The sequence below is a fragment of the Staurois parvus genome, unplaced genomic scaffold (assembly GCF_062004578.1).
Source record: "Staurois parvus isolate SC_StPar_1 unplaced genomic scaffold, SC_StPar_1.0 ptg000232l, whole genome shotgun sequence".
NCBI classification, from domain to species: Eukaryota; Metazoa; Chordata; class Amphibia; order Anura; family Ranidae; genus Staurois; species Staurois parvus.
Window position 1 is genome coordinate 6,482,246 of NW_028318028.1, and position 24,738 is coordinate 6,506,983.

The 24,738-nt window shown below is 41.3% G+C and overlaps 1 protein-coding gene across 1 annotated transcript; it reads left to right on the forward strand.

Annotated features, from left to right (window-relative positions):
• Positions 1-6,237: 6,237 nt before the first annotated feature.
• LOC149460302 (olfactory receptor 8G17-like) lies at positions 6,238-8,007 on the forward strand. Its single transcript, XM_089679833.1, has one exon. It carries the CDS (start codon positions 6,238-6,240, stop codon positions 7,171-7,173), a length of 936 nt encoding a protein of 311 aa, XP_089535959.1. The 3' UTR covers positions 7,174-8,007.
• The last annotated feature ends 16,731 nt before the right edge of the window (positions 8,008-24,738 follow it).

Sequence of the window (24,738 nt, forward strand, 5' to 3'; positions counted from 1 at the left end):
TGTCCCCTGGACCCTGTTCTCTCATAAATACTACAGTCACCCTCTGGCTTTATCCTTCACTCTTTAACTCATATCTTCAATCTCCCTTTCTACTGGCATCTTCCCCATCTCTCTAAAACATGCACTAGTCACCTCCATACTTAATAAGGCCTCACGGAACCCCACCAATCTTAACAACTTAAGACCCATCTCCTTACTCCCTTTTGCCTCCAAACTTCTTGAACATCTAGTGTACAAAAGGCTGAGCTGCCACCTCATTGAGGATAACCTTCTTGATCCCCTTCAGTCTGGATTTTGCCCACAACACTCCACAGAAACTGCCTTCCTAAAACTCACAAAAGACTTACTAACAGGTAAAATCAATTATTACTATTCTGTACTCTTATTCTTGGACCTCTCTACTGCCTTTGACACAGTTAACCACCCCCTCCTCCTCAAAAAAACTCTATTTACTTGTCCTCCATCACTGTACTCTCTGTTAGTTCGAATCTTACCTATCTCACTGCACCTTCAGTGTCAATTACAGCTCTACTTCCTCCTCTCCTACTCCTCTTACTGTCGGAGTCTATCAAAGGGTTTTGTCCTCGGACCTCTCTTTTTCTTGATCAACACTTCTTCCTTGGGTCAGCTGATAGCCGGGCTGTGAAATTTGGAAGGTGCAAGTCGATGAGAAGGTCCCATGACGTTCGAGATGGACCACCATCCTTGACCGTCATAAGTTATATCTCCTTTTTGGATTTATAGGGCATTCATTATTGGGAGATGCTTTCTCTCTTTTTTCTGCTCTGCCACTTTAAATTTAAATTTTTGTGAGGTCAGTTATATGACATCAATTCATATCGGGCTTTAGATCAATATATTATGAATGGCTTCTGAACATAGTGCTAAGTAATTATTCTTAAGATTACTAATTTGTAGACATGGTAATTCTTAATATCTATTGAAGTATTTATATCACCTTGGGGACTGCCATGTTATGGTTGAACTTGTGGCATTACTAATGGTTAAAACACCGGGAGTAGTTGGATTATTATTATTAATTCTCCTTATTCCTTTTTTTGGCATTTTTCCCTTAATACATTATCATTTTTCCCCTTAATATACTGTTTCTCCCCTGTTTTGTTCCGGTAAAGAATCCATTGAGTGTAAGGATATTATTTGTCCTCTATATTTTACCTTCAACAAAATGGCGTCTGCATCTGCGCGCACACCTCGTGGGCCATTTAAAGCCCTCTGCTGACATCCTGCATTACAGGCACACCCCTTTTGATAATGTGTGTGTGCACAAAACGCGTTAAGGAGGAGCCGTACGCTGTGACATCACGCCGCCAGAGCCTCACGAAGGTCCGGTGGCCATCTTAGACAGTGGCTGGTCAGTTTCACTACTTTTAAACTGTGTTTTTGGCACTATTTCCACATGGATGATGTACTATTTTTATACCTAAATAAATCTGATAAAATTACTACAATATGAGCACCTTCTTTTTTCGCTCTGAATTGAGCTAAACAATTTCCAGGACTCCAGCCAGAGAACAGTTGCAGAGCAGTCTCAGATCCAGAGTAGGGAGTCTCTTCCTATGCTGGCTGTCTGGTCCACCCAAAGGGGGCTTCCTGCAGATCTTTGATCATTATATGATTCAACACATTGCGCCTTTACTATGAACATCTGGTGAGTGCGCATTTTTATCAAATTCCCTGCACGGATTAAAGTCACATGGAATTCTTTGTGATACCACCTGTGCAACAGGATCTGTATGCGGCACAATTTTCTGACCGGTGTTTGTCAGACCCTCACCATCATATGAACACTTTCTTTGTTTTATGACTTTCACAGCCACACTTATTAAACACAAGTGATAACATGGGAGTGAATCACTACAATAAGCGCAAATAAATAATTTTATATATTTTTATATTTATAATATCTTTACTAGTGCATTTTTTGTATATTCATTCCTTCAGCGCTGCACCAATTTTTGAATACCATTGCTATGTTGATTACGCAAATCTATCTCTCTACTCCTCAGCTCACCCCATCAGTTTCCTCATGTATCACCGATTTACCAACAGACATATCAGACTGGATGTCACACCACTTCCTAAAACTCAATCTACTCAAAACTGAGCTCATGATATGTCCTCCCCAACGTGCCTCTTCCCATGATTTTTTTGGTCAAGATCAATAGCACCACCATCAACCCATCCCTGCATGCCAGGGTGCTAGGGGTAACTCTGGATTCTGAACTATCCTTTCAGGCCCACATCCAAATCATGCTGCCTCAACCTCCACAACATCTCCAGAATACGCCCCTTTTTAACCAACGATACCACAAAGCTTCTAATTCACTCCTTGGTTACCTCTCACCTCAACTACTGCAACTCCCTCCTCATTGGCTTACCTTTATTTAGGCTATCCTCCCTCCAGTCCATCATGAATGTTGGTGCCGCGCCCATCCACCTTAACAACCGTTCAGTGTCTGTTACCCCTCTCTGCCAATCCCTCAGCTGGCTTCCACTCGCCCAACGAATACAATTCAAAATACTAACTTACAAAGCCATCCACAACTCTGCCCCCAGCTATATCACCAACCTGGTCTCAAAATATCAACCAAACCACTCAATTCAATCCTCGCAAGACCTTTGGCTCTCTAGTTCCAGTGTAACCTCCTCCCATTCTCCTGAGCTTCTCCCATCCTATGGATTTCCCTACCCCAATTTGTCAGACTATCTCCTAATCTATCCACCTTTAGATGATCCCTGAAATCTCTTCTCTTTAAAGAAGCCTATCCTGCTTCTAACTAGTAAACTGCTTTTTATTTCCTCCATCAGCTCATCCCCCACAGCTATTATCTTTTGTATCACTCAACCCTTCCTCCTAGATTGTAAGCTCTAACGAGCAGGGCCCTCTGTTTCCTCTTGTACCAAATTGTATTGTAACTGTAATGTCTACCTTCATTTTGTAAAGCGCTGTGCAAACTGTTGGCACTATATAAATCCTGTATAATAATAATAATCATAATAATAATTTGCTAAGATATTATGCATGTGTTATTTGTTACAGGGATCCAAATTTTCAGCAGTGTGACTGTTCTCTTCAACTCTCATTGATACTCATTGCTGAATGTAAAAGTCTTAATGGCAAATGTGGATCATTGAAGCTTAGCAAATGATATCTTAGTGAATTGTATCTGCTAATTAAAATGCCCCAATTAGTTGAATTGATGTCCTAAGAGAATCTCCTATGAGAAAAGTCTGAGAACGTAATTTACACTTGAGAATAATTTTAAGGTATATAAAAATAAAAAACGATGAGCCATCTATTATATTCAGAATAATTCATGAGCAGCAAATGCCAGATTTCAGAGAAGCACATGGGAGGCTTAACATTTATGACAAGAAAAGCAGTGTCATTTAGAAGAAAAATGTTACTCCAGATACAGAAAATGTACCTCAAGTAGATTTGTGTGCTACAAATCATTGCTAACTTGCATATGTTTTGTATTTTAAGGCAAGTGCACATCTTGTCTTTGTATACATTATAAATTCATATATTTATACATATCTAATCACTTTCTGCTGTTTTGCAGCGCATTATTCAAAATCTCTGCTTATCACGATATTGTTTTTGCAACTGATTCTTCTGAATATTTTGGGTCATATGCTTTATGTCATAGTATTTTTTTTTTTAATATTTTGTATACTCTGTTGTGAATTTAGCATTACTAGCAATGTTGAACAGAGGTGTAGCAGAAGCTATTCATTTTGGATGAGAGTTGGTTGTGAGAGCTTTTATTGTGTAGTCGAGCTGAAAAACAATTTATGTCAGTTAGGTTCAGCCTATCAGCAAGGTTAGTTCCACGTATTTTAAGGACCTCCAGGTTGTGTATTTTTTCCAGTCTTGTTAGTATAAATTTAAACTGAGTTCTCAGATATACTGTATTTCTGGACCTTTCCATGCACCAAATTCAGTTAAGGTCATGCTTTATTCTTTAGTGTTTTGAACAGTGATGTTTTATAGTATATTTTGGCAGTAATTATTTAAGCTCTTCCATACCAGACACTTTCACCCCCTTCCTGCCCAGGCCAATTTTCAGTTTTCAGCAGCTTCAACACTTTGAATAACAATTAGTCATGCTTCACTGTAACCAAATGAAATTTGTATCATTTTTTCACACAAAAAGAGCATTATTTTGGTGGTATTTAATCCCCACTGAGTTTTTTATTTTTTGCTATATAAATGACAAAAGACTGAAAATTTTGAAAGAAAAACTTTTTTTTTGTTTATGTTATAAAGTTTTGAAAATACATAATCTTTCTTGATAAATTTAGGCCAAAATGTATTCTGCTACATTTCTTTAGTAAAAATAACCCAAATCCATGTATATTATTTAGTCTGTAGGAAAGTCCGCAAACTATGGTGTATATATTTGAAAATCAATCAGTCCTATAGTACCAACAGCCTCTCATTTCTTGAGGCCTGAAAATGCCAGGACAGTACAAATACTTCTCAAATGACCCCTTTTTTGGAAAGTAGACAGTTCACGGTAATTACTAGCAGGCAGGGTGAGTTTTTTGAGTTGTAAATTTTTTGTCACAATTTTTTGGAAAATTAAGATATTAGATTTAAAAAAATCCAGCATTTTGTTTTTTGTTTTTTTTTTAACTTACTGTAACCAGTGCAGTACAGAATCATCATATATCTGGTGTGGCAGTGATCAGGGACACTGACTGGTGACAAAATGTAAAAAAAATATATATATTTTTTTACATGCTGAGTAACACAGTGTTACCATAGTGACACTGTACTATTTTGGGGAAGTGATCAGGATTTTTAATCCTGTTATAAGCAACCATTTTTATGAATGATATCCATTCATTCAGTGTATACTGTAGTAAAGCCACAGCTATCACATGGTACAGATGGTACAGATGCACTGTGATAGGCCTAGTCTGTACCATGTGATCACTGTGACCAATCACAGAGAATAACACAATATTACACAATGAATGGAAGTCATCCATTGTGTACAATTGCCATGTGATCTGCTGTGATTAATCAATCACATGGTACCGGCAGCAGCCTGATACAATGATCTGTCATCCGCTGTGTTTGGTGGACACAGCGGGTGACAGATCACGCTGCAGTGTGCCCAATCCAGAAAGGTCGTTTTACCCAGGATGGCAGCACTCCCGCTCGGACAGGAAGAGGTTAAAATTTCATATACACTACTATATTCAATCCCTGTCAAGTTCAGGTACATATCTAAGCAATGTTGGTTGCCTGTCATTCAACTGTCACAGCTGACAAATGAGAATGTCATTAGCCACTGATGTCAATTAGATAGACTTAATTTAATTTTCTGTTTTTTCAATACCTTATAAATGCATACTCAGATTTCAGTACATATACAAATGAAAATAGAAACTTTATTTTAAAGATTAAAGTGAAGCTAAAACCTAAACTTTTCTTTTTTCAATTTTGGATATAGAATGGATTTTTTTTTCATCTGTGTAACATTGGTGTTATCAAAAAAAGTGTCCCCATTGGATGATTTCCGCATTATTCCTATTTTTGTAACAACTTTAAAACTTTGGTTCTTCCCTCACTCAGTGCTGGGACAAGTTTATCCAGCACCCAGCAGGTTGGTAAATATGACAACCTGCCCAGCCTTGTAACAAAAGGAAGGCACCCTCATCTCTATTGTGCCCAGGGCAGCTGTCCCTCCCGCCCACTCCTTGTCCCAGCTCTGCCCTCACTTACAGTCTAGAGAACAGTGTTCACCACTATAAATATAGATGATGAATAACTCTAATTGGATCACAAACAACATTAAAGTCTTGGAAGGGTTACTAACCATTCATTCATCACACAATTTTTGGCTTTATATACATTTTCAGTTTGTAGAGATGCTATTTATAATGGCTATTTCAATGTGCCAACTATAAGCTGGGAAATTTACTAAACTTTAACATCCAAACCTGTGCTTTGTTATCCCAAGGAACTCAGCAAACTTTCCTACTAAATCATGAACTTTACCACACACAATCACAAACATCTCCTACGCCAAGCTGAAAAGATTTATAAATCACTTAAATGTGTACATTAGTTCTAAGTGCTAAAAGTTCTAGTTACAATCCTTTGAAAGCATGCTAGTTTAAAAAATCTGTCTACTAATATTTAAATAAAATTGAGAAATGTTGAGCTGTTTTTATTTAACCAGGGACGTGGCAAAATCAATGTGTCCTACAAACTACACAACACTAAAATACTTCATCATAAAGGGTATTACGGATGTTCCTGATTTACAAGTTCTGATCTTCCTCGTGGTGTTAACAATGTACATTATCACACTTGTTGGTAACTTGACTATTCTTCTACTAATCTGTCTAGAAAGTCATCTGCACACTCCTATGTACTTCTTCCTGGGAAACTTGTCTATCCTAGACATGTCTTCAACCACTATCACACTTCATAAGATACTTGTTATTTTTATATCTCATAATAGAATTGTATCTTTCACTGTCTGTATGATCCAAATGTTTATCTTTTCATCATTTTCCTGCGACAGTTTATTTGTACTGACAGCTATGAGTTATGACCGTTATGTGGCCATCTGCAAACCTCTACACTATACCATGGTCATGAGCCGTAAGGTGTGCATCATCCTGGCCTTCATCTGTTGGGTCCTTGGCTTTTCTCAAATTATTCCTATACTCATCTACTTATCAAGATTTACTTTTTATAAATCCAATGAAATCAACCACTTCTTCTGTGACATTGTGCCATTAATAAAACTCTCCTGCAATGACACATCATTGCTGGAACTCTACATTTTAATCAATGGGCTCTTCCTCTCTATATTTCCCTTTCTTTTGACTTTTTTCTCTTACGTCTTTATTATTCTATCCATACTAAAAATCCATTCCAGCAGTGGCAGGCATAAAGCCTTTTATACATGTTCCTCACACCTCACAGTTGTGGCTCTTCTTTATACCACATTGGGCTGCCAGTATTTAAAACCAACATGGCAAGGCAATTTGGACTCTAATAAAATGTTTTCACTTTTCAACACAGCTACTGTTCCAATGCTAAACCCTTTGATTTATAGTTTAAAGAATAGAGATGTGAAGTTGGCCCTGAGAAAATTACTGAAATATCAAAGTAATAAGTAAAAACATCTCTAAATTGTGGCAAGATACAATGATTGGACAAAAGAATGGAAATATTACATGATTTGCAAGGGTGAAAGTGACATGTTTCGCATTGAAAGCAGAAGTGATGTAACACACATTTGCTTCCACTGTATGATGAGACACCTAGCTAACAAGTGGGAAGCCTCACTCTCGTCATTCATCGTGTGTGCTGCTGGTAATATGGAGTCATGTCAGAGCTTACTGAGCTTCAAAGTGGGCAAATTGCTGGTGCCTGCTTATCTGGTGCCTCTGTGACTGAAGTTGCCAAGGTATTTGCCATGTTGCGTGGTACAGCATCAAAGCTTATGACAGCATATACTGTTTGTGGGAAAATGCCATCTGATAAGCATAAGCGCGGTCAACATGGTCAAATGACGAAAAGAGACGAAAGGACATTGTACAGGATTGTGACCCAGAATAAAAAAACAGCTGCTGCAAAAGTGGCTGCAGAACTCAATCTCAGTCTTAAGTCTTTGTTTACATTCTTTTAACTCATGGACAAGTAAGGAGTGCGTAGTACCCCTACTCATTCACCAAAAAAATACACAATGTAAATCCACTGTCAATTATGTCATCCAACGATACAGATCCACATCAACCACAATGCCCAACACCTGCCAACCCACTGAACAAAAAATAAAACTACCACCCAATGACATGTCTGAATCCATTGCTTGACTAATGCTGAATGTCCTCTCCCAGTCCCCGCCACTGCAGTATAAGCTAAGGAGCAAGGTTTATGGGTGACATCATCGATCACACACGGACATGCCTATGTTTGATCAGTGACATACCTTGAATTCCCATGACATCATTGACCAAATATGGTCATGCCCATATACAGTGTCAAGAAAAAGTATGTGAACACCTTGGAATTAAATGGTTTTCTGCAGTAATTCACAATAAAATGTGATCTGATCCTCATCTAAGTCACAATAAACAAACACAATGTGCGAAAGCTGATAACAGACAAACAATTCTAATTTCTAATGTCTTTATTGAACACACTCTTTAAATATTCAGTGTGATCTTTCTGCAAGCCCATGCCCCCCTTCCCTTTTATGGCCTTCCATCCTTGATGCTCAGATAAGGGTCTGGTATGGAATTTTGGGGGGGACCTTACACTTTTTTTCTTGTTTTTTGCATGAGGTTCCCTCTTAAAATCTATGCCGGACTCGAAGGGTCTGGAATGGAATTTGGGGAAGACCCCCTGCTTTCTTTTTTGTTTTTTTTAATAGGGTCCACCTTTAAATCTATGGCATACTAAAAGGACCTGGTATGAATTTAGGGGGGATGCCACACTGTTTGTTTACATTCCCCTGCCAGTCGGGAACCCCTGCCTGACAGCTGAATGGGATGAGTCACTGGTAGTTAGGGGGATGGCAGTTTCTGGCTTTCTAAGCATTAGGAGGAAGCTGTCACATTAGTAGTGGTGGTAATACCACTGCTAAATGTTTTGCTATACACTGCAGCTGGAGGCTCATTTGGCTGAGAAGCTATTCATTCAGCGTTCACACAGGATTCTTTACAGGCAGTACACAATGCTGACGTTTCCCCAATATTATTTCCAATGCTGTTCGAATGTTCTTAGCCTATAGTGTTCAGCTATTTTATCAAATGGGTAATGTTAACGCTAGCTATTTTTCTGATGACTGAATGTTCAGGAATCTTATATTCACCCAGTGAAAGGCAACAATGAAACTGTTACACACATATTACAAACATCGCAGGTATCATTTGGTACATTTACGCAAATGACAAGACATTCGCAAAGAGAATTTTTTCAAAATAGATCCCTTCAGTCGCAGAGCTCCTGTGTTGATTACAGCAGTTGTAAGTAGAATGTTCAGTGGTCTTTTGTAAAAGTGTTAATTAAAAGACAAGCTCAGAAATTTAAAAAAGTAAACTTGCATACTCACCTAAGTGGATGCAGCATCAATGCAATGTTGCATCTGTCCCCCACTGCCTCTAAGACTGAGAACGATCAAAGACTGCTAATCGCTCAGTTCCTGGTTTTTAATTGCAGGCTGAGCCAGCTGTCGGTCCAGGCATCTGAGTGGATCCCAACTTTAAAGTCGGGACCTCTCCAGAACTTGGACTGGCTCAGTGACATCAGCCAAAGGTGGGCTTTAGCATGCTGTTGGCTGAATATGGGTCACAGAAGTGCAGAGCTAAGTGCACTCCTGTAGCCTACAGGAGAAAAGGGCCAATCCTTAAATAAGGATTATAACATAGATCAAATGTTCTGGACAGCTTCACAACATTCCAGAAGAGAGACCTAAAGTTAAGTTTCAATCCTTTTAGAGGAATTATATTTTGCTCACATGGGGGCTAATTCACTAAAACTGGAGAGTGCAAAATCTGGTGCAGTTGTGTATGGTAGCCAATCAGCTTCCAACTTCAGCTTATTCAATTAAGCTTTGACAAAAAAAAATGGAAGCTGAGTGGTTTCTATGCAGAGCTGCATCAGATATTGCACTCTCTCTAGTTTTAGTGAATCAACCTCAGTGATCCCAAAGGACTGAAAAAGTAATGTTGGTCTTCTATTGGGCCTGACAAGAAAGTCATCATTTAAGGAACTTGAGGCACAGAAGCATTTCCTACAATGAATAAAAATGATATCGTATACAGTGGATTATTTCTAAGAAAATAAAAAAATACAGAGCGTAAATTTTTTGTTTCTTTTTTTCATTAATAGATTTACAGTACGCATTTAGATGTTCCTGAGCTGTTCAAATCTTGTGTTGTTAATGTTTCTCATATTCAGTGGTAACATGATTATCATTCTCCTCTGTATTGACTATCGTCTCTGAACTCCAATGTACTGTACTTCTCCTTAGCCAGCTCATGAGATTTGGACATGTTTATAACAACCAACACCCTGTATAAAATACTTTTTTATTTTTCTGAGGAAAAATAGTTTCTTTAATTACCTGCAAGGTGCATATGCATTTATTTTAACCATGTTTTTGTGTAATAGTTTGTATATGCTGACTTCAGTGAGCTATGAGCAATATGTGGCCAGCTTTAATCTCTTCATTATTTAATGGTCATGAATTGAAGTTTATATGTCTTGTTGGCCATTATCAGCTGGTGTCCTCATTATCCATTCCAACTCAGTTTAAGCTATAGCAGATGCAAAGTTTACATACATTCTTCAGTTTCTGTGAATTGCATCATGATGAGTAGCAACCATTATATGCACAGTGAAAAGAACCAACAGTCGGTGGGGTGATAATTTTTTTTCACACACACACACACACATATACAGTTGCAAGAAAAAGTATGTGAACCCCTTGGGATTACGTGGAGTTTTGCATGAATTGGGCATAAAATGTGCTCTGAACGTCATCTAAGTCACAACAATAGAAGAACACAGTCTGCTGAACATAATACTGCACAAACATTAGATGTTGCCATGGTTTAATTGCACATAACATGTAAACATTCACAGTGCAGGGAGGAAAAAGTATGTGAGGCCCTAGTTTAATGACTTCTCCCAGAGCTAATTGGAGCCAGGAGTGAGCCAACCTTGACTCCAATCAGTGTGATGATATTGGATGTGTTGCTGACAGCTGTCCTGCCCTTAAAAAACACACACCTGTTTTGGGTTTACTGGTTTCAAGAAGCACTGTCTGATGTGAACCATGCCTCGCAGAAAAGAGCTCTCAGAAGACCTACGATCAAGAATTGTTGACTTGCATGAAGCTGGAAAGGGTTACAATAGTATCTCCAAAAGCCTTGATGTTCATGTGTCCATGGTAAGACAGACTGTCTACAAATGGAGAAAGTTTAGCACTGTTGCTACTCTCCCTAGGCGTGGTCGTCCTGTAAAAATGACTGCAAGAGCACAGCGCAGAATGCTGCATGAGGTAAAGAAGAATCCCAGAGTGTCAGCTAAAGACCTACAGAAATCTCTGGCACATGCTAACATTTTTGTTGACACATCTACAATAAGGAAAACATTAAACAAGAATGGAGTACATGGGAGGACACCACGGAGGAAGCCATTGCTGTCCAAAAAGAATATTGCAGCACTTTTGAAGTTTGCAAAAGAGCACCTGGATGTTCCACAGCACTACTGGCAAAATATACTGTGGACAGATGAAACCAAGATTGAGTTGTTTGGGAAGAACACACAACACTATGTGTGGAGAAAAAAAGGCACAGCACACCAACATCAAAACCTCATCCCCACTGTAAAACATGGCGGAGGGAGCATCATGGTTTGGGGCTGCTTTGCTGCCTCAGGGCCTGGACAGATTGTTGTCATTGATGGGAAAATGAATTCCAGAGTTTATCAAGACATTTTGCAGGAAAACTTACGACCATCTGTCCGCCAGCTGAAGCTCCATAGAGGATGGGTGATGCAACAGGACAATGACCCAAAGCATACAAGTAATTCAACAAAACAATGGCTGCAACAGCACAGAATACGCCTTCTGGAGTGGCCCAGTCAGAGTCCTGACCTCAACCCGATTGAAATGCTGTGGCATGACCTTAAGAGAGCGATTCACACCAGACATCCCAAGAATATTGCTACACTGAAACAGTTTTGTGAAGAGGAGTGGTCCAAAATTACTCCAGATCGTTGTGCAGGTCTGATTTGCAACTACAGGAAACGTTTGGTTGAGGTTATTGCTACCAAAGGAGGGTCAACCAGTTATTAAGTCCAAAGGTTCACATACTTTTTCTTCCCTGCACTGTGAATGTGTACATATTATGTGCAATTAAACCATGGCAACATCTAATGTTTGTGCAGTATTATGTTCAGCAGACTGTGTTCTTCTATTGTTGTGACTTAGATGACATTCAGAGCACATTTTATGCCCAATTCATGCAAAACTCCACGTAATCCCAAGGGGTTCACATACTTTTTCTTGCAACTGTACATATATATATATATATATATATATATATATATATATACAGTATATATACACAGTACACAGAGAACTGGTGGAGATGATAATCAAGCCCTCATCATCATCTTCCTTCTCTCAGACACAGACTAGCATAGTGTCATTAGTACCTGCAAATGCGCACTTTCTTCTTCCTCCTCCTCTAACTAATCCCAACACAACCCTAAAAACTTGCTTTGAGGAGTCAGCTGAATTATTTGAGCACACCATTACAACTCTTCCTCAACTCAACAGAGTCCTGGTGGAATTGTGCATTTTACCTGAATGTACAGTATATACAAGTAGTTATTAATAAGGATGAATGTTGCAGCAAAGTTCAGTTGCAGGAGGCCCTGGGGATGATCGTGATGTGGCATCCATGTTTGTGTTGAAAACCTGAAGACAAGATCAACTGTAATAGGGAGACCTTTCAACTGTTCTCCAACCAGCCTTGAATGCAGATTCTCACCAGCTGAAGCCGTGGTGTGGCACTGAAACTCAGAGTCCGTCTTTTTACTCTGCTTCTTAATCCATAGTAGCTTCCAATCTGTCATGCGACTGGACCTCTAACTACCAGAAGTGGCCATCAGATGCCTAACCTGGCTCTTGTCTACACTGGTTATTGAACCCTAAGCTAAAACTAGCTATAGAATCCCAGGCAGGAAAGGGCAAGGTTAACCAAAATAATAAGACAGGAATATAAATATATAGCCAGTCTTTAGATATATATATCTATACACCCAGAAGCTATGAACAACAGTAGTAAACTATTAACCGCTTTTGGACCGCCCCACATACATCTACTGCGACAGTGCAGCTGCTGTGTGCTGGATCATGTATCTGGTATGTGATCAGTGCTTCCAGGTACAGCTACAATCCAATCAGCAGGTCCCAGCCAATGACTGATCCCTGGGACCCTCTGATTGGCTCTGTCATTCACAGAAGAGAGCTCTGTGTTGCAAACAACACAGAGCTCTGTACACTGACAGGCTATCTTACTGTTTATATGCCCTATAAAGCAGGGAAGAAACAACAAGATCACTTAGTAAAATCAGCACATAATACACGCATTGCACATTGTTAGGCACACAGTTAACCCATTGATTGCCCTTGGATATTAACCTCTTCCAAGCCAGAGTCATTAGTACAGTGATAGTCTATAGTAATAGCACTGATCACTGTATTAGTATCAGTTAGTGTACCCCTCAGTCAGCATCAGCTAGTGTCAGATTGTCTGCCACACTATCACAGTTCCACAATAAGTAGCTGATCACCCTCATTACTAGTATAAAAAACAAAACAAAATCCAGTATATATACCATAGTTTGTAGATGCTATAACTTTCATGCAAACCAAATCATATACACTTAATGGGATTTTGTTTTACTAAAGACATGTAACAGAATACATTTTGGCCTAAATTCAATAAGAAATTTGATTTTTTTTTTTATTTTTTATTGGATATGATTTATAGCAGAAATAGTTTTTTTTTTCAAACTTTTCAGGTCTTTTTTATTTTTAGAATTAAAAATTAAAAAACCCAGTGGTGATCAAATACCACCAAAAGAAATATGTATTTGTGTTAAAAAAAGATATGCATTTAATTTGCGTACAGTGTTGCCTGAGGGAGCAATTGTCAGTTAAATTAGCGTAGTACCGAATAGCAAAAAATTGCCTGATCACGAAGAGGGTAAAGCCTTCTGGAGGGCAAGTGGTTAAACATAGGAGCACTTGCCTATTAATCCATCCTTCCCATGTACCACCTTAATGTTCAAATGGGACATGTTGTGCTGCAAAAGGAGGCAGGAGACATCAAAGCACAAGTGGTGCAAATACATGACATAAGACATATGCATTTCCATTGGATGATTCAGCCAGCTAGCATCAGCCCACAACTGAAATATTGGTTTTGTCTACCATGATTCTTTGATAGAAATAATGGAAGACTCTAAAGCAGGGGTGGGCAACCTTGACCACTTGCATATTGGGCACTTTTACCCCCTTCCTGCCCAGGCCAATTTTCAGCTTTCGGGAGGACATCATATGACGTCTTCCCAGAACGAGAGAACCACCGCCCTACCGTCATATCCTTATATAGCGGTTGGGAGGCAGTTAAAGAGGTGAAGATCTACGTGAACAACATGGGAGAAGTCAAAGATCACCAAGCAAAGTTTCGCCTAGTGTCGCCTCCTCACACCTGATTTAAACCTCAAATTGCCGCGCTATTGCGTCACAATCACGTGCATTGCACAGCAATCATGGGTTTAAAATTAGGTGGTGAGGAGGCAACATGGATCACTTTTCAGAGGAGCAGCAGTGCCTGCTGCACTTGTGAATGAGCCTTTAGTTGCATTCAGTGGTGGCACACTTGGGGCTCGTTCATGCAAAGTTGAGGGATGGTAAAAGCCTGTTGTTAAATTCTGGTTTTACCACCCCATTCTCTACCCCTTTTAGCTGCTGAGGCAACAGTCAAAGGTGTACACATGCTGCAGCAGGAATTAAAACCCCTATTGCTTTTAGTGAGTGCTACCGCCTGCAAATCATGACCCATTCAAGTATATGGAGTCACTCTGCAAGCGCTCTACAGCTGGATGTTTCTGCAGGGTCCAAGGCGTTAAAGCAGGTGATGAGAAAGGAACACAACACTGCCTGCTTTAACCCCTTGTTTGCTGTACTACACAAGTTTGCAGGACACTTTCAGAGCAGCCTCATTCACTTGAATAGGTCATGCTTGGCAGGTGCTGTTGCTGCAACATGTGTAAATACCTGGCCACTGCAGCTAATGGGGGTGCAGTTGGGGCAGGGATGGTAAAAACACATCTTAACTATGGGGTTTTACCATCTCCAAACTGCAAATGTAAATGAACCCTCACTGTTCTGGACCCCTATAAGGCTGCTTTCCCACTGATGTGCTTTGGTTTATTTGAAAAGCGGGTGCAGTACAGTGCAGTGCATCTGCGACTTTCCTGGGTTAGTTGCACTTTGCAATATACTTCTATTACATCCTGCAAAGGTGGTGACCTTTCTGAAAGAGCACCAAAACCGCTGCATTCGGGAGTTTTGGTGCACTTTCAGACGGTGCACCAATACTGCAGGTTATAATAGAGGTCTAAGGCTAGGCACAGCAAACCCACAGGATAGCTGCGGATACATGGCACTGCACCCACGGTGCAGGTAAACTGCAATGCATCAAAGTGAAAGCAGCCCTATACAATTATGCCCAGTATATTGCTTCACACTGACTTGAGCATCTCTTCTTTACTGCTGCTGGCATCACTCTGGACACTGTTAGCCGGGATAAGAGGTGGAGTGCAGTTGGCATCACTCCACATGGGACAGGAGCCGGCACTACAAAGGAGGCACCAGCTTATGCAGCTTCTGCTCCCTAATACAACTCCAACTGTATAAGTAGTCCCTCTGCATTGCACTCTGTTTGTTGTTCTGGAATGTCATGTCAGCAAGCCCAGACCGTGACCTTCCAGTCACCTGGCCATGATCTATCGGTAGATCGTGATCTACTAGTTCAGTGGTTCTCAACCTTCCTAATGCCGTGACCCTTTAATACAGTTCCTCATGTTGTGGTGACCCCCAACCATAAAATTATTTACCCAGTAATTATAATTCATGAAGTGTCGTTTTACCTCCAATACTGCTGCTTTCAACACAGTAGCTGCTATTAACAGAGTAGCTGCTTTCAACACAGTAGCTGCTCTTTACACATCGGAAATATGTGTTTTCTGATGGTCTTAGAGGACCCCTGTGAAAGGGTCGTTTGACCCCCAAAGGGGTCGTGACCCTCAGGTTGAGAACCACTGCACTAGTTGCTGACCCCTGCTCTAAAGTTATGAAAGAAATGAGAACAACCCACAAACAGCAGAATAAATGCATTAATTCTAAGCATTCAGTGCAAATGGGTAAATAAACTTGGAATAGTGAAAATGTAGTTAAATACAGCAATATTTCCAAGGGCCTTTGCATGAAGATCTGTGAAAATGTATTTATGTGTTAGTCTGAAAAGTATAGGAAACTAACAGATCTTATGAGAGAGACAGATCTCTTCTTTTTTTTACATACTGTTACCAGTATCACAGTCACACCATTCATATGATGACGCTGTACTGCTCTTGTGACAGAATGCAAAAAAAATGGTGAAAAAAAAAATTATTTAATTTCTTCATTTTCCAAACATTTTTGCCAAACAATTACAGCTTCAAAAAACTAGTCATACCTCTTACTAAATACCTTGGAATGTCTACTTTCCAAAAGGGGTCATTTAGGGGTTTTTTTATACTGTCCTGGTGTTTTAGGGCCTCAAGAAATGAGATAAGCTGTCAGTACATCAGGAGTGAACGATTTTCAAATATATATTCCATAGTATGTAGATGCTATAACTTTCACACAAACCAATTAATATACACTTACTGGGATTTTCATTTTACCAAAGACATGTAGCAGAATATTTTGGCCTAAATATATGAAGAAAGATTATTTGTTTGCAAAATGTTATAACAGAAACTATGAAAAAAGTTTTCATTTATATAGTAAAGAATATAAAAACCCATGGTGATTAAATACCACCAAAAGAAAGATCTATTTGTGTGAAAAATAAAATATAGAAATTTCATTTGGGTACAGTGTTGCATGACTGAACAATTGCCAGTTAAAGTAGCACAGAGCTGAATAGCTAAAAATGTCCTGGTCATGAAGGGGAGGTCAAGTGGTTAAAAAAGACTCGGTCACTTTGGTTGTTCAGGGCAAAGTAGCAGAGTCTCTTGAAATTCAACCTCCCAACTGTCCAACTGAGCCTTTTTCGAAGTACCCTGTGCTTTCAAACCTATGGGAGCAACATCTACAGCTGAATTGTCCTCAGTATATATGCTGACACTTCATCATGACAAGTTGAATAGGTTTGATTGAATTGAATGTTTAAATTCATTACTTTGAGTTACTTTGGATAGGTAAGTCTGTTCTCATGAGATTTAGGAGTCTCAGGAGTCATTCACTCAACTTGGCCAAGAGATAATAAATAGCTGAACAATCATTGTCTGTATATTATATAAGGAGAGATGCTGACTATTTATTTTAGTTTTTAATTCCATTTTTCTATATGATAATCAACAGGTATTGTACATTTCAGAAAAAGAAATGAAGTAGAATATAAATGTTAAATGTAATAATATGAGATATTTGTTAGGCTAGCTCCTTTGTTTTAGTAACACGATACTTGTAATATGTTATCTGTATAGTGTTTTTTTTTCATAACCCCTTAAAAAATAAAATGATGACTAGGAAATTTGTATTTGTATTTATAATCTTTTATAAACACATTTTAAAATTAGTAGATATGCATCTTCTCTTGTCTTTTTGTTAAATTTAGTATAGAAGTAGCTTTATATAAGGATCAAGTAAAAGAGTTTATGCAGGATTTATCCGATCTTTAAGTGATAGTAAAGTCTTCAGGTGTATACTTATTTGCTCTATGCAATGGAATTGCACAAAGTGGCCCTAAATCTCCTCTTCTTGGGTTCCCCACCGGCACTCCTGGCTCCCTCTCTTCTCAATACCTAGCTGCGCTGTCTGCATCCATGGACACAGACAGAATGTCTTGGCCCTGCCTTCCACTCTTTCATCACAGGATTTGACTGACTACAGCAGGAATCAATGGTTCCTACTACTCTCAGTCTGTTCTGTGAGAGCAGGGAGAAAGACAGAACCGTTGCAGTTGGCCACATCTCTGAATCAGATGAGGACTCAGGTAAGTATAAGGGGGGTTGAGAAGGTGATATTGATGCCAAAACATTTTTAACCTTAATGCAGGGAATGCAATAAAGTGATTGTAAAGGTGAATGTTTTATTTCTTGAAAATAACAAATACAGTATGTTATACTTACCTGTTCTGTGCAGTGGCTTTGCACAGAGCAGCCCTGATCCTTCTTTTCTCGGGCCCCCTGCCAGTGCTCCTGGCTCCTCTCCCTGCCAAGTGCCACAATAGCAAGTTGCTTGCTCTGGGGGCACTTGTGTGCATTTTCGCTCCCAAGCCTGCTCTGTTTGTCTATAAAGCTCCCACTGCTGTGTCTGAGCCAATGAGGAGGCAGAGGGCCAAGAGAATTTCTGCTCTTGTGCATATGGCTGGATCGAGATAGTACTCAGGTAGATATTATCGGGGCTGGGGGGGGGGACACCCAGCATATAGCACATTAGAAGCTAAGGTGTCCAGTGCACCCCTTGGTATATTGGTGACGGGTGCACTGGACACCTTAGCTGCCATTGTGCTATAAGCTGGGTTTCCAGGACACCCCTGTGCCTTTAAGGAGGGGTGGACTCCCTCCAGGTTTACCTGCCCTCAGTCTATCCATTATTATGCATGTGCTTCTACTATGGAGGCTCTCAATATTTTTAGAGTTAGGACTGCAGATAATACTGAGGTGCCGTGAAGAGGCTCTGCAACTTATGCATGTATTTGTAAATATGTGCTAACTAAACCCCTGTTTTTAATGTGAACTGTTACACAGAACTATTCGGCTGGTTGGAGGCTGGTTGGTAAGTTGAGCTAGGAATTTTTCTTTGTTGTTGTTTGATATACATCGCCCTTCCATGTGCTCCTTACTGTAAAGGCCAGCTATAGATTGGTGCAGCTGCCGTTTGTTTGTACTTTAAAACATGACCTTGTGAGTGCGCATGCGCGGCCGCCGGGATCGGATGTCCCGGCATTAGCTCCGCACATCTCCGGCACTGACAGCAGCCCATAAAAGGGCATAGTGCCGCTTCACCCCCGGGGCCCCCCCCTGCCTATCTCCGGATCTCGGGCACCTGTCAATATGCCCGGCAAGTCGGCGATTAAGAGCCGTGGAGGCTCCCAGCTGCGGCTCCCTGCGGGGACTGGGAGGACCAAGATGGCGGCCGGATCGGCGCCCGCGGCTCATGGGGTCTCCTCTGCCTCTCCTACAGCAGCACCTCTCCCTCGGAGAGAGAAGATGGGCTCCTCGTCCCACGCTGGGCCAGGGAGGACTACAGCAGCATCGCTAGGTGGGGTGAGTGACTTCCTGCAGCCCCCCCAGTCATCCTCCAGCCCTGTGCCACTAGAGTCCCAGGCTTCGGCCTGTCCATTGAGCCGTGACTCCCCTGCATCCTCGCCCTTGAGCAGCGACATAGCTGCCATTTTTTCAAGCCAGCATAGCGGTCCAGATCCCGCTGATGACAGCCCGGCTTCCTCGCCAACGATTCCTCCTGACCCGCCTCTATACTCTTGTGATGCGACTTTGATAGCTCGATTCGCAGATTTGCTGCAACGCGAATTAGACAGAGCTACCTCAAAATTGGCGGCGGATTTAAAGCAGGATTTTCAGGCCTTGGGCCACCGTTTAGACTGTATTGAGGCTAAAGTTGATGCGACAGTCCAAAGTATCTCCCAAAATTCTAACATGATCACCGACTTGCAAGATCGCCTGGAGGAGGCGTATTCTAAAATTGATGACCTGGAGAATCGGGCTAGGCGATACAATTTTCGCATTCGAGGTCTTCCTGAGTCGGTTAAGGAGCTTACTAGCTGCGCACATACCCTCATGCGGTCCGCTATGCCTGCAATTGATGATCTTCATCTTGAGATTGATCGCATTCACCGGGCATTGATCCCCCCCCGGCAAGGGGGGCCTCCTAGAGATATCATCGTCAAGCCTCATTTTTTTCAGGTTAAGGAAGCGGTTATGCGGTTTGGCAGGGAGAATCCGGATATAGAGCTTGCAGGGCACAAGGTACAAATCTTTGCTGATGTTTCGTCGGCCACTATCCAGAGGCGGCGCTCCCTCAAGCCACTTCTTTCTCACTTGGTTCAAAAGGGCATTAAATATCGTTGGGCCTACCCTTTTCGTCTGCAGTTCACTCTTAATGGAAAGTCCTATGGGTTTACTACATTCCAGGATGGCGAGGAGTTGCTGCTTCAGCTGGGTATTATATCTCGCAGTCCGACGTCCCATTCTCCCACGGGATCGGCTTCTCGACCTCCGCCGCTCCAGCCTTTGTGGACTACTCCATCGTCTAAGAAGAAGGGGTCCCGGAATCCGCCCGGGTGGACTTCTTGAACTTTTGTGTTCTTTTGGGGACTTTTCGCTGGAATATGTTCGTTGATGGCAGCCTTTCTGTGGCTCTTCGGAGCATTGGCCGCTGTTGTTATATTGGTTTGGGGGGATGGGCTGGGGGTGGGACTTAGGATGTTAATTACATTTGTTTGCTGAATATCATTTCAGTGGCTCTAATTGCTTTGTTTTTTTGTTTAATGCACTGTGCGTTTGATTTATTGTTATTGGGTTGTAACTGCTGTTAGTGCCGGAGAGTGTCTTTGCGCTCTCCCTGATTGGAAGACTCTTCCCCGGGAATGTTTCTCTGGGCAGACCTATTCCACCGCAGGGCTATTGCTCTGTATTTCCTGGTACATTGTTTCCTTCATTTTCTGATACTGTTTTGTGTACCGCGGTCACTTGGCATTTGGACTTTTGTGATCCGAATGTTCTCTTTTCTTTTTTCTGTTTTTTTCTGTCTTTTTTCTTTTTATTGTTTTCTGATTTTTTGGGGGGTCAGCTGGCGACATTTAGGGACTTATAGGGATCTTTTTACTTTTAAGGAACGAGGGGTCTTTATTCTGCTTAGTTCCATAATTATTTGTCATGTCTTCCGTACGGTCCACTAGCGGAGAAATTCGCTTCCTTTCTCATAATGTTCAGGGGTTCAATTCCCCATCCAAACGTATACAGGCTTTCAGCTCATACTACTCCCTTGGGGCGGATATAGTTGCCTTACAGGAGACTCATTTTCCACCCTCCTTCTCTCCACGTTATATTCATAAAAATTACCCTCTCTGCTTTTTTGCTAATGCCACAGAGAAAAAGCGGGGGGTGGCCCTTTGCTTTTCTCGTCGAGTGTCCTTTGTTGACTCTAAAATTATCCGGGACAAGGAGGGGAGATATCTTTTGGTGAAAGGCCACTTGGGAGGCGACCTTATCACTTTTATAATTTATTATACCCCCAATACCAATCAGGTTGAATTTTTCCAATCTTTGCTAAGCACTCTGGTAGGAGAATTTGAGGGTGACGTTATTCTAGCTGGTGACTCTAATTTAGCATTGGATCAGACTCTGGATCGTTCCCAAACCGCCACGCTTCAACCTCCTTCTAGACGGAGCCGTAAATTGGCTCAACTTTTATATCGCTATGATCTTATTGATGCATGGAGGGAGGCTAATCCTACTTCCCGAGACTACTCCCACTACTCCAGGGCTCATGATAGTTATTCTCGCATTGACCATATTTTTCTTCATACATATTCACTCCCCAAACTTGTCACTGCTAAAATCTTTTCCACGCCCTGGTCTGACCACGACCCAGTTTCTATCACCTTTTCGTCCGAGACTCTTGGTAAGACGGCTTTTCATTGGCGTCTTAATGACTCTATTTTGGGTAATTCATCTCATTGTCGGGAAATTTCATCGCACCTACAAATGTTTTTTGATTTTAATAAAGCAGAGGACACGAACCCGGCGATTAATTGGGCAGCTCATAAGGCCTCAGTCAGGGGCTATATTATTCAACTCTCTTCTCGTTTAAAAAAGGCCCGAACTGACCTACTTGCTACTAAAACTCAGTTATATATTGACCTGGTTGCTCAACATAAACATCATCCCAGTTCTGATTTGTTACTTAAACTTGACCAGGCCCGACTGGAACTTAATTTATGTCTTACTACCACTGCGGATAAACAACTTCGTTGGTCTAATCATAAATTCTTTACGTGGAGGGACAGACCTGGCACCTTGTTGGCACGCAAGCTGACTCCTAGACACTCCCAGACGGCCCTCCCCAAGCTCAGACTGGACAATGGTTCGTTATCCCAGGACCCGGGTAAGATCCTCCACAAATTTCAGTCTTTTTACTCTCAGCTTTATAGTTCGCCCACGGGGGGCTGTTCTTCTTCCTCTCTGGAGGCTTTTTTGGAGTCTATCTCCTTTTCCCCCCTCCAGGAGGCACATAGGGAGCTAATGGAACAACCTATCTCCTGTGAAGAGGTTGGGAATGCGGTGAAATCCCTGGCCTCTCACAAGGCCCCGGGACCGGATGGTCTTCCTAATACTTACTATAAAGCTTTCCCGGACATTCTGATACCCCATATGGCCCTGTACTTTAATTATTTGCGGGAGGGGGGTGTGGTTCTCCCAGAGGAAAATAAGGCATTCATTAGTGTCATTCCCAAGCCTTTCAAGGATGCAGCTATGGTCTCCAATTACCGGCCTATTTCTTTAATTAATTGTGATTTAAAGATTCTTACTAAAATCCTGGCCTTACGGCTCCATAACTTCTTGGCCTTATACATTCATGATGACCAATCAGGATTCATAAGTGGTCGACAAACATCGGACCAAATTAGGCGGACTATAGCTTTGCTGTCAGCTGTGCAGTCCAATTGGGATGGATCGTCGCAAAGGGATGTTTTTCTACTGTCACTGGATATTCAGAAGGCATTCGACAGTCTGTCCTGGGATTATTTGTTTAAAACGTTGGACAGGTTTGGGTTTGGCCCTTATTTTACGACGTTGTTGCGGGCCCTCTATTCTACCCCGTCAGCTCAGGTATCCATTCGTGGACATAAATCAGTTCCTTTTTCGATAGAGCGAGGAACTAGACAGGGATGTCCTCTTTCTCCGTTGCTCTTTGCATTGGCGATGGAACCTCTTGCGATTGCTATTCGCGCTGATTCCTCTATATCGGGTGTTATCTGTGGTCAAAGGGTTCCTAAATGTGCCCTATTTGCCGATGATGTTCTTATGTATATATCTGATCCTCGAACGTCTCTACCTGGTTTCTTCCATCTGTTTCATCGTTTTTCTGAGGTCTCCGGTCTTACGCTCAACTCCTCTAAAACTGTTGCTTTGAATATCTCTTTACCCGATTCAGAGGTTCGCTACTGCCGGGAAAACTTTGCTTTTCAGTGGGCTCCTGGTTCTCTCCCCTATCTGGGGATTCTTCTTACGAAATCTGTATCGACGCTATACCAGGCCAACTATATCCCGCTTTTCAAGCAACTTAAGAATGACTTATTAGCCTGGCAGGATCTTTCTCTTTCCTGGTTCGGTAGAATTAATTCTATTAAAATGACCTTCCTACCTAGATTATTATACTATTTTAGGACGTTACCAATTTTGATTCCCAAACGAGAACTAGTCTTCCTGCAGGCTGCAGTCTCCAGATTTGTTTGGAGGGGAAAGCGCCCTAGGCTGAACAAATCTACCTTGTTTTCTTTGAAGAGGCATGGTGGTTTGGGACTCCCTAATCTTTTCGCATATTTTCAGGCGGCCCAAATAGCACAATTATCTTGTACTACGGCCAGGGGATATGTCCCCCAATGGGTTGGGATTGAGGCTCTTTCGTGCCGTCCATATGCTATTGGTACTCTCATGTGGCTTCCCAATAGATTGCGCCCTCCTATTTTGTGTCCTACTCTATCTTATTCATTGTCAGTGTGGGATAGATGGCGAGCTCGTAAACCTTTTTTCTCTCCGCATACTCCGTTGGCTCCGGTGTTTGGTAATCCTGAGTTTGTTCCGGGTTTGTCTTTCGCGGGGTTCCAATGGTGGATTAATAAGGGTTTGCTACGTATTGGTGATTACTTAGATGGGGTTCGCCCTCGGTCTCGTCAGTATTTTGTGAATTTTTGTGGGATGCCTCGTGGTGAGATATTTCGTTACCATCAACTTCGCTCTTTTATTGATAGCAAACTTAGACTACTCACAGAACCTTGTGCGCTTACTTCCCTCGAGGTCTCCTGTGGGGCGAGTGGGGTAATGCGGGGTCGCTTGTCCATTGTTTATGCTTTGTTGGTTGATCCTCTAACAAAATTGTCTTACATGACTTTATGGGAACGGGATTTAAATAGTTCATTGGATTTGGATACCTGGCGGACGGCGGCCCATGCCTTATCGAAGATTTCGATTAACACTGATCTTGTTGAATCTAATTACAAGACGCTACTTCGGTGGTATTTGGTCCCTGCTCGCCTAGCCATTATGTATCCTTCCGTTTCTTCTGCCTGTTTCCGACGCTGTGGTCAAGAGGGTACTATGTTCCATGTCTGGTGGAAATGCCCAGTCGTGAGTAGGTTCTGGATCCGCATATTTAATTTTCTTTACTCAGTGACAGGAATTAATATCCGTAGATCGCCGGAAGTAGCCTTGTTTAATATACTACCCTCTGATGTTCCCAAAAGATCGATTAAACTAATTGTATATATCTTATTGGCGGCTCGCATTACTATAGCTAGGAGTTGGAAGCAATCTTTGATCCCGCTGGATAGGGTGAAACAAAAACTGAATTGGATAATGGTTAATGATAAACTGACGAGTATCGTCTCTGATGATGTGTCCAGATTTGAGAGGACTTGGGATCCTTGGATTGCTTATATTACTGTATCGTGAGTGTCTGGCAGCTGACCCCCCCCCCCCCCCCCTCCTTTCTCTATTTTTCCTCTTTTTTTCTCTTTTCCTACTATTTGTTAAACATTTTTATTTTTCTTTGTTATTTTTGGTCTATTTTGCTATAATTGTTGTTTATTGATCTTTGAAACTTGTATATTTTGATGGCTTTGACTTTTTTCATGTGC